Genomic DNA, 16,350 nt, shown 5'->3' on the forward strand with positions numbered 1-16,350 from the left:
CTACATTCTCTCCCTCACTATTTCCTTTTGCTTATTTTCTAACTTGGTGGTGAGGCACACTGATGGGGTGTGAGAAGGGCAATTTCACCTGTTAGGTGTGCCATAGATTCTTAGGAGTCATCTTCAATGGGGGAACTAACATTTTACATCCTGCATTACAAGCAGAGTGAAACCAGTCTCAGAGCAGTCATTGCTTTCTTCAACTCTTCTAATGAAGCATTTGTCTGATGTTGCAGGTTTTACTTGCCACATGGAATAACTACAGACAAGGAGAATAATTACTGGGTTACTGATGTGGCTCTTCATCAGGTAAGATGCAGGTGATATTCTAGCCTAAATACCACCATTAATCAACTCAAGGCATCTAAGCATTTATAATTACTCTGATTTTTTCTTTATTCTGGAAAGTGCAGCTTTCTTTAAAACATTAGTCAGAAAGTAATTGATGAATTGAAAAAACAAATTAAAGCTGCAAGCAGTGTTGATCAGGCCCTCACACCTTCATGCATGTCGGGGTGCGCCCCAGTGGAAGGGCTTTTGTTGCGGGCATGCAAATGTGTTCAGGACTGGGCTCTTATGGGACACTGCTCAAAGGAATTAAATTATAACTTCCTGTGTCCACTATGTGGTGCTAGAGAGCACCCGCAATATGTCATGTCACTGTGTATCATGTGTAGACCACAGCATGTACATTTCATGTAAACTGGATGATGTTTTTCATATCAGCATGATTTCCTGTTGTCAGTAGGTGGCGCGATGAGTATGACACAATATTGACATGTACAGTGCTGCTTGAAAGTTTGTGAACCCTTCAGAATTTTCTGTATTTCTGCATAAATATGACCTAAAACGTGATCAGATATTCACACAAGTCCTGAAACTAGACAAAGTGAACCCAGTTAAAAAACGAGCAAAAAAAATCTTTTTTTTTCATCTTTTTCATTTATTTATTGAGGAAAATTATCCAATCTTACACATTTGTGGGAGGCTAAAGTATGTGAACCCTTGCTTTCAGTAACTGGTGTGACTCCCTTTTGCAGCAATAACTTCAACCAAACATTTCTGGCAACTGTTTATCAGCCCTGCACATCAGCTTGGAGGAATTTTAGCCCATTCGTCCTTACAGAATAGTCTTAACTCAGGAATGCTGTAGACTTCTTTGCATGAACTACATGCTTCAGGTCCTTCCACAGCATTTCTTTAGGATTAAGGTCAGGACTTTGACTCAACCATTCCAAAACATTATCTTTCTTCTGCTTTAACCATTCTTTCGTAGAACGACTTGTCGTTTAGTGTCGTTGTCTTACTGCATGACCCACTTTCTGTTGAGCTTCAGTTCACAGACAGATACCTTGACATTTTCTTGTAGAATTTGCTGGTACAACTCAGAACTAATAGGTCCATCAATGATTGCAAGCTGTCCTGGTTCAGAGGCAGCAAAGCAGCCCAAACCATCATACTACTATCACCTTGTTTCACAGATAGGATAAGGTTCTTATGCTGGAATGCAGTGTTTGCTCATCGTCAAACAGAACACTTCTCATTCAAGCCAAAAAGTTTGATTTTCGTCTCATCCACCCACAGAACATTGTTCCAATCACCTTCTGACTTATCCATGTGGTCTTGACAGAACCGTAGACGGCAGCAATGTTCTGTTTGGAGAGAAGTGGCTTTTTTCCTTTCAACTTTGCCATGCACACCATTGATGTTCAATGTTCTCCTGATGATGGACTCATTAACATCAACTGTAGCCACTGCAAGAGAGACCTTTAGTTTCTTAGATGTTAATCCGGGGTCCGTTGTGGCCTCCCGGACTATTACGGGTAGGCCCTGGGTAGGGCAACAATGGTGTTGGATGTCTTCAATTTGTATATGATCTGCCTGACAGCTGACTGGTGGAGTCCAAACTCTTCAGAAATGGTGTTGTAACCCTTTATAGCTTGGTGAGCATCAACAACTCTTCTTTTAAGGTCCTCAGAAATCTCCTTTGTTTGAGCCATGACACACTTCCACAAACCTGTGTTGTGAAGCTCAGACTTTGACAGTGAAGACCCAGATTTCTCTTCTTTAAATAAGGCAGGGCCTCCCAGAGTCACACTTGATCGTCATCCCATTGATTGAAACACCCAACTCCAATTTCCCCCTCAAATGAATTGATAATCTTAGGGGTTCACATACTTTTGCCACACACAAATATGTAACATTGGATCATTTTCCTCAATAAATAAATGAACAAGTGCAAAGTTTTTGTCTCATTTGTTTAACTGATGTCTCTTTATCAAGTTTTAGGACTTGAGTGGAAATCTGATCATGTTTTAGGTCATATTTATGCAGAAATAGAGCAAATTCTAAAGGGTTCACAAACTGTCAAGCAGCACTGTATATGTGTTCTGGCCTGGACTCTAGTCATGTGAAATTTGGGTTGATTCGGCAAAGTCCAGTGAAGAACAACAACTTTCTTTTTAATGACAAAACATGAAAATTTATGGGCACACCACTCAAGGGTGTTCTGTGAAAGTCAAGATTTTGATAACTTTTCATTACAAAGGTCTTTAGATGAAACTGACCAAATTTGAAGTCGGTCAAGTTGAATCTCTAGGAGGAGGGCGGGACCTTTATCAAGCATGAGAACTTAAGGGCAGATTGGACGATTTATGTTAAAGTTATAACAACCTCCTGTTTCATGGCGAAACATCAAAGTTTGCCACATTGCCACGGCAAGGGAGCATTTTGAGTAAAAACAAAAAGATTTTGATAACTTTTCATCACAAAGGTCCATAAATGACACTGACCAAATTTGAAGTCGGTCGAGTACTAGGAGTTTGTTAAAATACAATGGCTGCAAATTGCAAAAACTAAAATTGCAAAGTAAATTCAAAATGGCTGACTTCCTGTTGGACTGAAGGCATGGCTCCAAGAGGCTTTTTGTCTGTCTGGCCTACCAAATTTTGTTCATGTACATCAAATTTAAAAGTGGGGGCTTTGAGTTTTACACTCTTTTTTACTCTTACAACTTAGCTGACCAAATTTTAGGTGGATTTGTTTAACCTGCTAGGAGTAGTTAGTAAAACTTAGGGTCTATAACTTCTTATTGCCAGTAGGTGGCGCTATTACTATGATTCAGTATGAGCCTGTACACGTCTTCAGACCAGGACTCTTATCAAACGTGAAATTTGGGAAAGATCTTACCATGTGAAGTCGAGTTGCAACAGTTTGTTTAGCAATGGCGAAACATGGAAATTCGCCGTGTCACTGTGGCAACAGCGTTCAGTGAAAACTCACAATCTTCACAATATGGCATCAGTAAGGTCTTAAGGCTTTTCTAACCAAATTTGAGGTGGATCTGTTCATACTGCTTGGCACAGATCGTAAAAGTACAGCATCTGTAACTTCCTGTTGCCAGTAAGTGGCACTATGACCATGATTCAATATTGACACAGTTGAAGGGCTTTTCTTGCGGGCTCTTACCGGACGTTGCATGAACGACTTACATATCACTTCCTGTGTCCACTGTGTGGCGCTAGAGAACACTCACTAATTATACATCATGTTGCTGTACATCAACTGTAGACCACACCATGTAAATTTCATGTAAATCGGATGACATTTGTCATAAAAGGCTGACTTCCTGTTGTCAGTAGGTGGCGCTATGACTATGACTCAATATTGACATTTAGATGTGTTCAGGCCTGGACTCTTATCAAGCATGAGAAATTTGGCGCAGGTTGGACGATGTACATTCAAGTTACAACAACTTCCTGCTTCAGTGCGAAACATCACCGTATCACGTTCACCGCATCGAAGTTGGTTGGATTAAATCTCTAGGAGGAGTTTGTTAAAATACAAAGGCCAGAAATGGCTAAAAGTTTCCTGTTGGACTTAGGGTATGGCTCCAAGAGGCTTTTTTGTGCATCTGGACATGATACATGTGCCTACCAAATTTCGTTCATCTATGTCAAATTTAAAGGTTGGGGCTTTGACTTTGAAATTTCCTAGGGGGTGCCCTGGAGTCATCCCTGTCATGGCAAAACATCAAAACTCAATGCAATGCCACGGCCACACGGTTCAACGATAGCTAAATCTTTTAAAACCTTTTAATCACAAACTAGTCTAGATCAGGGGCTCTCAACTGGTCTCACTCTGGGACTCACATTTTCCCATGGTCATTAAGTCGCGACCCACTTTTATAGAATTCAAACCAAGCACATTTATTTTTCAAAAATATCCTTCAAAAACACACATATGTCATCTTTTTTTTTAACATAAATACATGTATTTACATGTACAAAGTGCATTTCAGAGCACATTATTAAGAAACTGAGGAGGACCATGACAACTGCATGTACACTAAAATAAATATCAAAACTGCACAAAATAAATAAGGCCACAAAATTAGATATTTTCACTTATATACTTATATCGCTCCATCAAAGCTAAAACAGCCAGAATGTGCATTAGCTTCTTTCCACAAGCTCATGAACAGCCAAGCACCTTAAACCTGTCCATGCAAAAAAAATCAGTTTGGATCCAACCTAAGCACTGAGACCCGGTTTGTTATTCAGGATAAAGTTAGAAGAAGCAGCGGGTCTGTCGGGCAGCTGAGTGAAGTGGAGCCTGCGGAGGAAGCACTGGTTAGCCTTGGCATCACTACAGGCAGATTCACTCGCTACAGTGGGTGAGGAAATAAAACCAATGAATCGATAAGTGCACACACTGTTGATTTCTTCCCGTGGAGCCGACATGCAAACTATTTTGGTTCAGTAAATTTCAGCTGTCAATTAGCCTGGTCAAGGTAGGTAAGTCTGTGGACAGAGACACTCGACGAGTGTTGGAGGCATTTAGGGAGGAGAGAAAGCGCACCGCTGTAAAGGAAAGGGGTTTGCTAGATTTGCAACATAAGACAAAATGAGAGCATCATTGCGAAATGACAATAATAAACAGTAAGTTAATTGTTTTATCTTGATTATCTTGTTTTCATAATTGTTGGAAGCCAAAATTTTAATCGAAAATAAAATTTGATTAATCGCACAGCCCTATTTTGTACTCTCAGTTGCAAGCACTTCATTACATCTCACACACTGGAGTTGCTGCCCCTTTTTATACTCAGTGTACAAAAATTCACATTTTAAATACCCCGGGTCATATTTCCGCGTCGCCATCTTGCCTCCGAACATCAACACAAACTTAAGGTGAACGTCAATCAAATGATGGTTACCATGGCTACAGCGGGAGACTGCTGCACGTCTCTGACGCATGCCTGTCAAAAAAAATTTTTTTCCAAATAAAAGACAAGTCCAACATCAGATGCACATTAAATATTATTTAATTATTATTTATCTATAATAATTATTTTATTTTAGACCCGCTGTCCGCAACCCACCCAGAACGGGTCCGCGACCCAGGTCTAGATGACACACACTGATTTTTAAGTTGTTACGATGAATTCTGTAGGAGGAGTTTGTTAATATACAAGGCATTCAAAATCAAAATTGACCACTAAATTCAAAATTGCTGACTTCCTGTTGGGTGTAAGCTATGGGTCCAAGAGACTTTTTTGTGCGCCCTGGCATGATACATGTTTGTACCAATTTTCGTACATGTAGATCTAACTTGGCACAGGGGCTGCTTCGTTGAAATATTGTAGGGGGCGCTGTTGAGCCATTCTGTCACACCCATGCCCGCCACCTATACAATATTACAGACTTTAAGACCTGTCATATGTGTGCAAAGTTTTCTGAGTTTTCAAGCATGTCTAGCCCCTTAAAACACCTTTGTATTTTGTAGCGAACAATGTGTTGCCATGGCAATTGCTTCTGATGAAAACTCAAAAGCTTCAAGTGTTATCATCATCAAGGTCTTACACCTTGGCTTACCAAATTTGATGTGTTTCTGGCTAACCTGCTAGGAGTAGTTAGCAAAAGAGTGGCACTTAAGACTTCCTGTTGCCAGTAGATGGGGCTATGACTATGACTCAATATGAGCCTCTACTTGCCTTCAGACCAGGACCCTTATCAAGCATGGGAAATTTGGAAAAGATCTAATTATGAAGAGTCAAGTTATAACACTTTGTTTGTTCATGGCAAAACATCGAAATTTGCCGCACCACCAGAGCAAAGGCATCTAGTGAAAACCCACCATTTTCACTATATGTAATCATCAAAGACTTAATTCTTTTCTGACCAAATTTCAGAAAGATCTATTCATGCTGCTTGGTACAGCTCATAAAAGTACAGAACATGTGACTTCCTGTCACCAGTGGGTGGCGCTATGAGTATGTCTCAATATTGACACATAGATGTATTCAGGATGGGACCCTCATGAAGCATGAGAAATGGGGGCACATTGGAAAATATACGTTGGAGTTATAAGGACTTCCTGTTTTAGGGCAAAACAACAACATTCGCTGCAACGGCAAGGGCATTCAGTGAAAATTCATTTTGATGATTTTTGATCACAAATAGTCTAGATGACACACACAAATTTTGAAGTCAATCTGACAAAACCTGTAGGAGGAGTTATTAAAATACAAAGCATGCAAATCACCAAAAATGATCGCTTAATTCAAAATGGCCGACTTCCTGCTGGGTTTACGGTTTTGCTCCAAGAGACTTTTTGTGCATCTGGGCATGATACATGTGCGTACCAATTTCTGTGTGTCGGTGAAACATGCCACAGAGGATACAGTTTGAGGGGCACTGTTGAGCCACTTTGCAACGCCTATGTTCAGGATCTATAAAATATCAATATTATTAATTATTCTAATAATTAGAATTATTATTTCAATCACAAGAGGGGCCTAAATATATTTCTAGTTTAACATGTAGTATATCAGTTAAATCCTCTAACTGAATTAAAGTGTGAGTAATATTTTGGGAATTGGGCCAAAATCACTGTATATGAATTTGTCCTTATTTCACACCAAGAAAATCAAAGGTAATCTCAAGTGTCATATTCAGTGTCATAGACAATATAAGGGTGGAAACACTAGTAATATATTGCTTTAACAATTCACAATGATGATCTGTTAATGATTAATTTATCATTTACACATCATCATCAACAATTATGTATATATAATTGTTGATAATTCATTTAACAGTCTCAAGTCACTCCAGGTCTGGTGCTTAAGTATTAAAAACACAATTCAATACACAGTTCAAATTACAGAAATTGAAAACAGGACCACATAATGCAACCAACAAAGTCCTCCTTCTGTACTCTCATCAGGTGTTAAAAGTGAGCAGTGACGGCAGAGACAGAACCTTGCTGGCACTGGGAGAGGCTTTCACACCAGGAAGTGACAACAACCACTTCTGCCAGCCCACTGATGTGGCTGTTGACACTGACACTGGGAACATCTTTGTGTCTGATGGCTACTGCAATGCCAGGATACTGAAGTTCTCTTCTGATGGCAGATACTTGTCTGAGTGGGGTGCAGGTAGTAATCTGACTGTACACACACACATCACTCACACACACACGCACATACATGCACACACACACACAGTGGAGATATATATATATATAGATATATATAGATATATAGATATATATATATTATAAACCAAGCACATTATATTTATTAAAGTTTAGAATATAATATTTTTTCAAGTAATAGCCTCACAGTTTATCTGGAGTTGAACTGCAGCCAAAGTATATGTTTTGTAATCAAAATTACATTAATCTCATAGAAATCCTACTGCTGAACTTCACCTGAGCTCTCCTTCACTAATAGTGTGTATTTAGAGGGCTGACCCAGATGCAGTGTAAGAGCTGATTGTGTATTGAGCTTTGCCTGTTCAAAATGTGCCTGTTTGGAATGGGCCGATTGCTTGGCCCCCGGCCTCTACTTCAACACATCGGAAAATTAATAGGTACAGTTGATGTTAGGTGTGAATACACCAACAACATGAAAGAAACTAACTGTTATACACAGATGTTATAAATAATAAGTACTTTAATAATAAATAAATGTTTTTTTCTAATTTCAAGTAGCCAAAATGAGGGCTGCATTTAAAAATAAAGTAATGTGCATCATAAAATAAAGTGGATTGATCATATTGGGCTTTTAGATCGTTCCTGTTGTCTGTGCCTTCAGTTTAGATTTGAGTGGGTATGTTTGCTCCAAAGATTTGTGCTTTGTCTGTAGTGGCGCTTCACAATCACCACAGTCTCAGAACATATGAGAAGTACTGTGGACTCTTTACCAGGACTCTTAAAAATATAAGCTTGTGTAGGCCTGTCTTGGCAACTACTCACTCAAGGTAAACTCCATCTTATTGCAATTTCATAAGAATATGTGAAATGACAAGAAGGACATTTCCAACTTTTTTCACAAAAGTTGGTTGCAGTTTCATTTCAGTAGTGGACAAATTACTGGGTAATTATTATTGAATGACTTGCTGATAATTTACTCTAAATAATAAAGCTGGTAACTAGTAAGCAGTTAACTTCATTGATTGTATGACCTGGACTTCCGTGAAAATGGACTTCCATGAAAATCAATAGTGACTTTTAGTCATTATTTGTGGAGATTCTCTAATGTGGAATTCTAGGGCAGTTTATGATGACAAATAATGATCAGGTTTTTGTGGCAGATGAGTTAATTAATGCCCTCATAAATGTATTACATATTATAATACAATAATACTATTATTACAAATGGAAAAATGTGATGTGGACAATAATTTATAATAATATTTTAGACAAGTGTTTAGAGCCTTCACCATCCCAGGATACTTTTTTATTGTAGACTTGTTTGTAACAACTTAAGTTTATCTTTTTAAAATGTAAACCAATCAACTCTAGGGGCCCATTTTCCTGAAATAGGGCACAGGTGCAGACGCAGGTCTCAATTCCTGGCACATGTGGATGTGACCAACACATTTTTTGAAATTTTCTAATTTTTGTTGGTGCAAACTGGGCACAACCAGGCGTAACATGGAAGAGAGGCCAAATACATTATTAGTGGGAAGAATATGGAAACAGCAGGTGAGCTTCAGAAATGACCACACACAGTAATGATCAGATGAGCTCCTTTCATCCCCTTTAAAAGCAGCAACAGGTGAAATGAGGATGAGAGAGTTCCACCAGATATTCCAAAATACAAATTGGACACCCCAAACATTAATATTCATCGCTCCAAATATGGTGACAATGATAGAATGAAATTTCATGTAGTAAGAATCTATTCTGAGTGACCATAAATCAACATCAGACTCGCTGCAAGAAACAGCCTTTTTCTACTGCAGTTCAAGGTTGGACCAATTTTTGATTTCCAACGTTAATACTGAGAGCAGATTATCATTTCCAAATTTCCAGTTTTGGTTGTGTCATGTCTTTAATAATTTTGTTACATATTCCAGTAAATTGTAAGCTATATTTGCTTACATTGCTGCTTTCTTCATAGAATGCAATAATTCAGTGGGTTAATACATCACTGACACCAATGCAGACACAATCTGCACATTAGGGGTGTGGCCGAATCCAAATACATTATTTGGCAAAGCACAAATAGTGGGTTTTTTATGAATATTTGTTTTATACAAATATTTTAAAAAATTATTTTTTGTTTTCGTGAAGAAAAAAAAAACATAGTCACATACCAGTGCGCAGGTCAGTTACATCGCTATCTCAGTCTCTGCCCTCTGCTCCACTGTTACATCTATCAACAGGTCTCAACAAGGGGAGTAGCATCCACCTCCTACATGACACACATTTCCTAATTTGGACATCACTCTCGTTGGGGGTGTTCCCCAGAAATAAAGCAGAGCTACTGACACATGAAGTGCTCCCAAGGGACTCTCCATAACCTGTTGTTCCCCTTCTCTTTTCTACAAAGTTAGGTTGTAAAAAATAGGAAATAAATGAAAAGTGCAAAGCAATAATTTCCTTTGAAGTTCTTCCTTACACGTTACATAAATAGGTAGAGGTCTGTCTGCAATGAGGCAATAACTAAATTTAGCTCAGTAGTCAGCACAGTCATCTATGATCTGGGAGACTCCATTTCAAGACCTGGTGTGGGGATCTCCTTTGTAAGGTAGTTTTTTCATGAACACTTGTAACACTTTATTTTTCTAAAATTAAAAGCACAATAAAAACAAGAACAGGATTTTTAAGCCTCTTTCCACTTTTATTCGAATACAGATACTAATACGAATAATTTTGCTGCCTCAACAAATAGAGACATAAATGCAAATACTGGTCCCTCTGCAAATCCCTACTGCACATATTCAACCATCTTGTCTTATTTTTCTGACTGAAGGCTCATCAGACAGGAGGAGGCGCATACCATTCCGGATTCCCCACAGCCTGGTCTTCCTTCCTGATAGACAGGAAGTGTGTGTGGCTGACAGGGAGAATGGACGAATCCAGTGCTTCATAGCTGAAACTGGAGAGTTTGTCAAGGAAATAAAGAAAGAGGAGTTTGGAGGGGAGGTGTTTGCCATCACTTACAGTCCTGCCGGGGGTGAGTTTACTGACTAAGCTGGCCAGGGACCTTCACATCTCATCCCCTCCCCTCTCTCTTTATTTCTCTCCATTTTCTATTCTTCTATACTCTCATTCACAGTACAAGATTATTACCCTCCAGGAGGCGCCATAACAGTACAAGATCATTACCCTTCAAGAGGCGCCATAAATTATTGCCAACCAGGACAAACCATTTCAAAAATATCTCCTTCCACACTGCAATATAGACCTTAAACCTCTTGGCAACTTAGTACAATGATTTGCCCCCCAACCAAACTGTTGTGCTGTGTGTATTTTTTTAATTATATTTGTCTACTTAGGCACACTTTTTAAGCCTGTGTTGCAAACTGGAGGTGTAACACAGAAAGAGAGGAATTAACAAATGATGCTGCTGAATTTCATTATGGAAAATGTAAGATCCAGTGTTTTTGGAGCTTGATCCATATTAGAGGCTGAAAGTCATCTTAGCCACTTAGCCCCAACTGAAATGCTAGAATATGCCTTTAATACATGTTTTTAATTCAAGTATTCCCTTCATACTGTGTAGTTGTAAGTGCTTAACAATTATTTGTGTTTGTGTTTGTGTGTGTGTGTGTGTGTGTGTGTGTGTGTGTGTGTGTGTGTGTACTCGTCTTTGTGCATGAAGGCTTAATCTTTGCAGTAAATGGGAAATCTCTGTATGGCCATTCAGCTCCACTCAGAGGGTTTGCAATAAATTATTCAACCAAGGATGTTTTGGATACCTTCATCCCAGAAAAAAAGGTAAACACACACACTCCTATCATTCACTCATTCCTATCTAGACTATACTGAAACACAGGTGTATGCTGTATGTGATCAATGCCAGCAACTTATCAAGCCACTACATTGTAGACCATTTGCCTGCCAGAATACCGCAACTATTCCACCCCTTCCATTATCCATACCCGTTTATCCTTTGCAGGGTTGCAGGAGACAGGAGCCTACTCCATCTTTATAAACACCACTACTCCATCTTTATTAGGGGTGTTGATGAAAAAGAAATACTTGACATTATTAAAAAATGTATTTAAAAATAAAAAGTCCATTATTCTGTTTTAAAAACATTACATAAAACACAGTTAATGTAAATGTTGCGACTTTATTTTAAATGTGGTGAACTGTACACGTACATTAATTAAACAATTATATAATTCATCTTGCGGCACCCTTGGCACCACCCAATGCCCCATGGGGGCTTCTGCGTTTCATGAAGGTGGTGAGTGAGTTACTCTATCCTCCACTGATACCAAGCGTGATGAGGATGCATTGTAAATTATGGTTTCAGGGAAACATTCTGCAAAGGGAAGTAGGGAAATGGGAGGAACAGGGGGGAACGAGAGAAGGTGTCTTCCTTCCCCTCAGTGACAGATTCTAACAGTTCAGGAACATGTCCCACAGAGGATGCTGAGGCAGGTTATTCCACAACCCGGTTTGGGTGCTGCCCTTATGGAGGTCGCTCCCTCTAGTGCCTTCTTCAGAAGTGTTCCTCAAATATCTGCTTTCAAGGTTTCTCCCTCTGTGCCATGATTTTCATATATGACCCTATTATATTATATTATATTATATTATATTATATTATATTATATTATATTATATTATATTATATTATATTATATTATATTACATGAATTAATGTTTTTAATTGCTAATGAGTGAATGAGTAGTATTGTTACATAAAAAATGAGACCTTACTCGACTTTCTCAGTTGTCTGTAACACCCTGTGGACAGATTTCTATGTGAAGGACCTGGGCCAGATTTTTGACGTGACGTTTTTGTGCCTCTCTCCCACTAACATCAACAAATGACCAGCATAACCACACTGTACTGGGGCCTGTTTCAGAAAGTGAGTTTAGTGAAAACTCTGAGTTTGTTCACTCTGAGATGAGGGAAACTCTAGGTTTTCAGTTTCACAAAGAAAGTTAACTTAAACTTGGGGTCAGTTACCGCAGTAACTGACTCTGTGAAGCTAACCTGCTCTCTGGCAGGTTTTCGTCAACAAACCCTGATTTTCTTTCTGTCTCCTCATTCATTCAGTCCGTATCAAAGCGCATTCATTAGCAGAGGTTTACTATCTGTCAGAATCTAAATCCTGGTCGGATATTAGTTTAGTTACTCAAGGACTTTCTAAAGTTACCTCTTTCATGCGCATCAGTCATTTCTTTGAACAGTGTTTTTTTTCCTCACATTCAGATATCACACAGCCTGAATTCATCCTCAGCTCAGAAAACCTCTTCATGTCCTTCTGTTATAACTCTGAGACTCTGTCAGTTTGTCAGAGCAGCTCCTGTGCTGAAATGTTTATTGCACATAATGTGTAAGCTCAGTTTAAATTTAAACAATTGTTATGAAGCTTTAGACGTGGGATCAATGAATAATTATCTCTATCACTCATGATGTGATTGGTTGCACTGATGGGACATCATTCCTATAATATTATATGTTAATATGCTGAGTGAGCAGGATTGTGGTGCAGCTGCAGAATGTAGTTTGAAAGTGAGATTTTTAAATAGGGAGCATAATCTTAACGTGTTTTAACAGCATTTCAGTGACAATGTTTAAATTGACTACATTTGTTGAAGTAGCTGAAATAAAGTCACTGAATACTGTTGAGCTGAGATACAAATAGATGTCTAAAAATTTTACATATTCTGTATTTTAACCTTGGCGCCTTTTCAAGTACAAATCACCAAACACATTATTACTGGATCAGACTGGATGTCTCTGTCTTTGATCTATATATGTTTTAAATCTTTAACTATATTTTTCATCTTCAGTTGTTGCCGCCTGTTATTTGTCTGTCAGATTAAAGCTGAACAAATATATTTAAAATGTATGCAGCCTGATACACAATCAGATTCCACTTTATCATCATTAAGGAAATGTAAGTCTGCTAAATGATGAATTAATGGACAACACTGAATAAAACTTTATTGTGTTAACTTATTGACACTTTTCCCATTTATTTATTTTTTTTTAAATATAAATGTGCAGCATCCGCACACACATGCATTAATATCACTACGTCCACTGGATTAAAATGGAGGCTCTGCCTTTTATTTACCTGTTGCCATGGTAGTATCGGGGCTCCATTGATGATGGCTTTTTTTATTCATCACGCACACGCTTAACTAAGAGTGAACATACTCAGAGTTGATTGAACTGACTCTAATCAGCTGTTATGAAATCGAAAACTCTGAGTTTCCCATCAACTCAGAGTTCAGGGTTTGACTTAGAGTTTGCTGAACCTGCTTTCTGAAACAGGCCCCTGTTCTCATTATGTGGCAACACAATTTAACAGCAAGCCAAGCAAGTCCAATAAATTCAAAAGCATTGGGCAGAACACACACAACAACACAGCAAAAACGGTGCTATCCAACCAGAAATACCCTGCAGTTATTAGCTCTCCAGCCAGCAGAGCGATAGCAGAACATAGCTCACCTCTTTTCCAGTTGGAAGTCCAAAAGTCATAATAAGCACACATTTCACAACAAACACACAGCGTGTTGCTCCCCAGCCACAGCTCGTTGCTGCCCGGATACAGCCTGTTGCTCCCTGGCCACAGCTCATTGCTGCCCGACAACAGCTTGTAGCTGCCCAGGTCATAAAATGAGTCTTATTTGTAATAATGGAGTATCTTAAATTTTGAGATGTTGCTTGGTAGCATGATAAAATATCAACCCACAGGATAGGCGGTTCAGCAGCGGATCTTTGTTGTGTGTAAATTCTCAGTGTCTTCTCTCTGTACAAAATGTAACCAGTCAGGCAAAGTGACACAAGTTTTATGTTTAGGAGTTGTGGTAATTTGTGTAAGCTGATGGATTTGGAGAAAGATTATCAGACATTATCCAATGTCAATTTACTGCCCACTACAGTACTTCACCGCAGATCCTGCATGTTTAAAAACTAGTGTATTCTCTTGAGTCATAAGGAATCAGAGTATTAGGTGCTTGTTAACCAGTTGAAGCTTAGTATATGAATAGGACTATTTCTTTTGGCCTTGGTCTTTACGCAGTCTCATTTGGACTCACTTTTTACTTTAAATTGGTGTGTTCAGTCTTTGATGGGGGCAGTTTTGAGAGACCTGTCTGTCTGTGCATTAGGGCAGGGAAATAATTCAATATTATTGTTTATTGAGTGGAATCTTCTCAGCGACATCTTCTTAGTATGTATTTTTGCATTTTGTCAGGGTCATGCCAAAAAGCAGTCACCCACCAGGAACTAATTTCCGTCTGTGTGTGCGTGCAGCCTGTAAAGCTGTATCGCCCAGTTTATTTATGCCTACAGCTGCTTTTATCGTCTTTTGGTGGAAATTAGATTTTGGGTTGGATGAAAAAACAGGTGGAAAGGTGCCATCCTTTTTATATGAAAGTATTTGCTCAAACAGAGTGGGATCCATGACAAATACTGCTCATAAAGATGGGTGAAATTTTTCTAACAAGCTCTATAGTGTGAAGTTATGGCACAGAACCAGTTAAATAGTCAGTTAAACTGTAGGCCAGTGAGCAGTGTGATAGAGGTTGGTGCTGTTCAAACAGTTTTACATCAAGAAATAAATATGATTAAAAATGAAGCAAAAATGCAGTATAAAAGATAAAGCCATAGAAAAATATTACACAGCATAAAACTATAATCCAAACTAAATGGTTAATTCAAAGTGATTGGCGGCAAACACAATGTAAGACTGGGTTGTTTTTTTTAATCAAGGAAAGGGTTTTGCTCAATTGAAATGGAGATAATTTGAGAAAGAGGAAGTTTAGGTTACAAGGTATGAACTGCAATCACTTATTAGCAAGGAGAAAATGAGATTTTACTGGTCATACTGGCCAGGTTTTTAAACTGGTAAAAAGGACTGGATGGCTTATAATCTTTAAAATATAACCCACAGGAATGAAGTAGAATTAATTTGATGGAGAAAAAAAACCTTTCAGTAACAAGGTATGAGCTGCAATTGCTGCAGTTGCCAAGTAGGTTTGCACATACAAGGAAGGTGTTGTGGTGCATAACAGTCAAAATATACACAAAATTAAGTAATCTCAAATAATATGAAAAAAATGTATTTTAAGTGATTAGAGCTGCTACAGATTTAAATTTTATAAAGAAAATGTACCAAATATTGACCAGGAATGTGCAAATGTTCATAGTGTAAACAGTATATGCAGTGTGCAATTAATGATAAAAATAATACAAGTTGTGTTAATGTAATGCACCATGTTATGTTTGGGGGGGTAGAGAAACAGAACAACAACAACAACAATTATGTGACTGTTTATGTAGAAATAGAGTATAGTGCTATGCTGAGCGAGGATTATGTGAAAAAAAGAGGAGGTGTGATGTTTAGTTTTATGTATGTGTGATATTTATTTATTGTGCAATTTGAGTAAATCAGTGAGAATCTCTGTGCATAAGATGGTAGCAGAAAACACTGTGTAGTAATTGTCAACCTGAGGTAATATTTTTGCATTTTGCAGAAAATCATTGTTAAATTTGTTTATCCAATGTAAAGCATAACACAGTTAACTGCATTACATATGATAGTTACATTAAAAGTGTGCAGCAACTCTGTGGGTGTCAGGCTCCTGTATCAGGTGGCTTGCATCACCTAGGTCACATGTGACTTTTTGGTATATGGTCTCCACCTCCTGCACATGCATGTCACCCAGAATTCAGACAACCTTACATACATTGTAACTCTCATTTTATTGTCTAAGTAGTGGGTGAGTCATTGGACTGGCCTACCACGTTTGCTCGCTATACATGTTGCAGTTTCAGATACATTTATGGCCAAATAATAATAATAATGAATTAAAAATATTACAAATCCAAGCATTTCTATACTGTATGAATGAGAAGTTTCCTAA

The 16,350-nt window shown here is 38.3% G+C and overlaps 1 protein-coding gene across 6 annotated transcripts in view; it reads left to right on the plus strand.

Annotated features, from left to right (window-relative positions):
• pam (peptidylglycine alpha-amidating monooxygenase) overlaps positions 1–16,350 on the plus strand; it is a 115,981-nt gene that overhangs the window by 87,377 nt on the left and 12,254 nt on the right. For all 6 annotated transcript variants that reach the window (XM_044332663.1, XM_044332667.1, XM_044332664.1 and 3 more), the window contains 4 exons: positions 237–309; positions 7,228–7,438; positions 10,265–10,468; positions 11,117–11,232. In XM_044332663.1, the coding sequence (XP_044188598.1) occupies positions 237–309; positions 7,228–7,438; positions 10,265–10,468; positions 11,117–11,232 (604 nt within the window). The remainder of the gene's footprint in view (positions 1–236; positions 310–7,227; positions 7,439–10,264; positions 10,469–11,116; positions 11,233–16,350) is intronic.

The sequence above is a fragment of the Thunnus albacares genome, chromosome 18 (genome assembly GCF_914725855.1).
Source record: "Thunnus albacares chromosome 18, fThuAlb1.1, whole genome shotgun sequence".
Classification (NCBI taxonomy): domain Eukaryota; kingdom Metazoa; phylum Chordata; class Actinopteri; order Scombriformes; family Scombridae; genus Thunnus; species Thunnus albacares.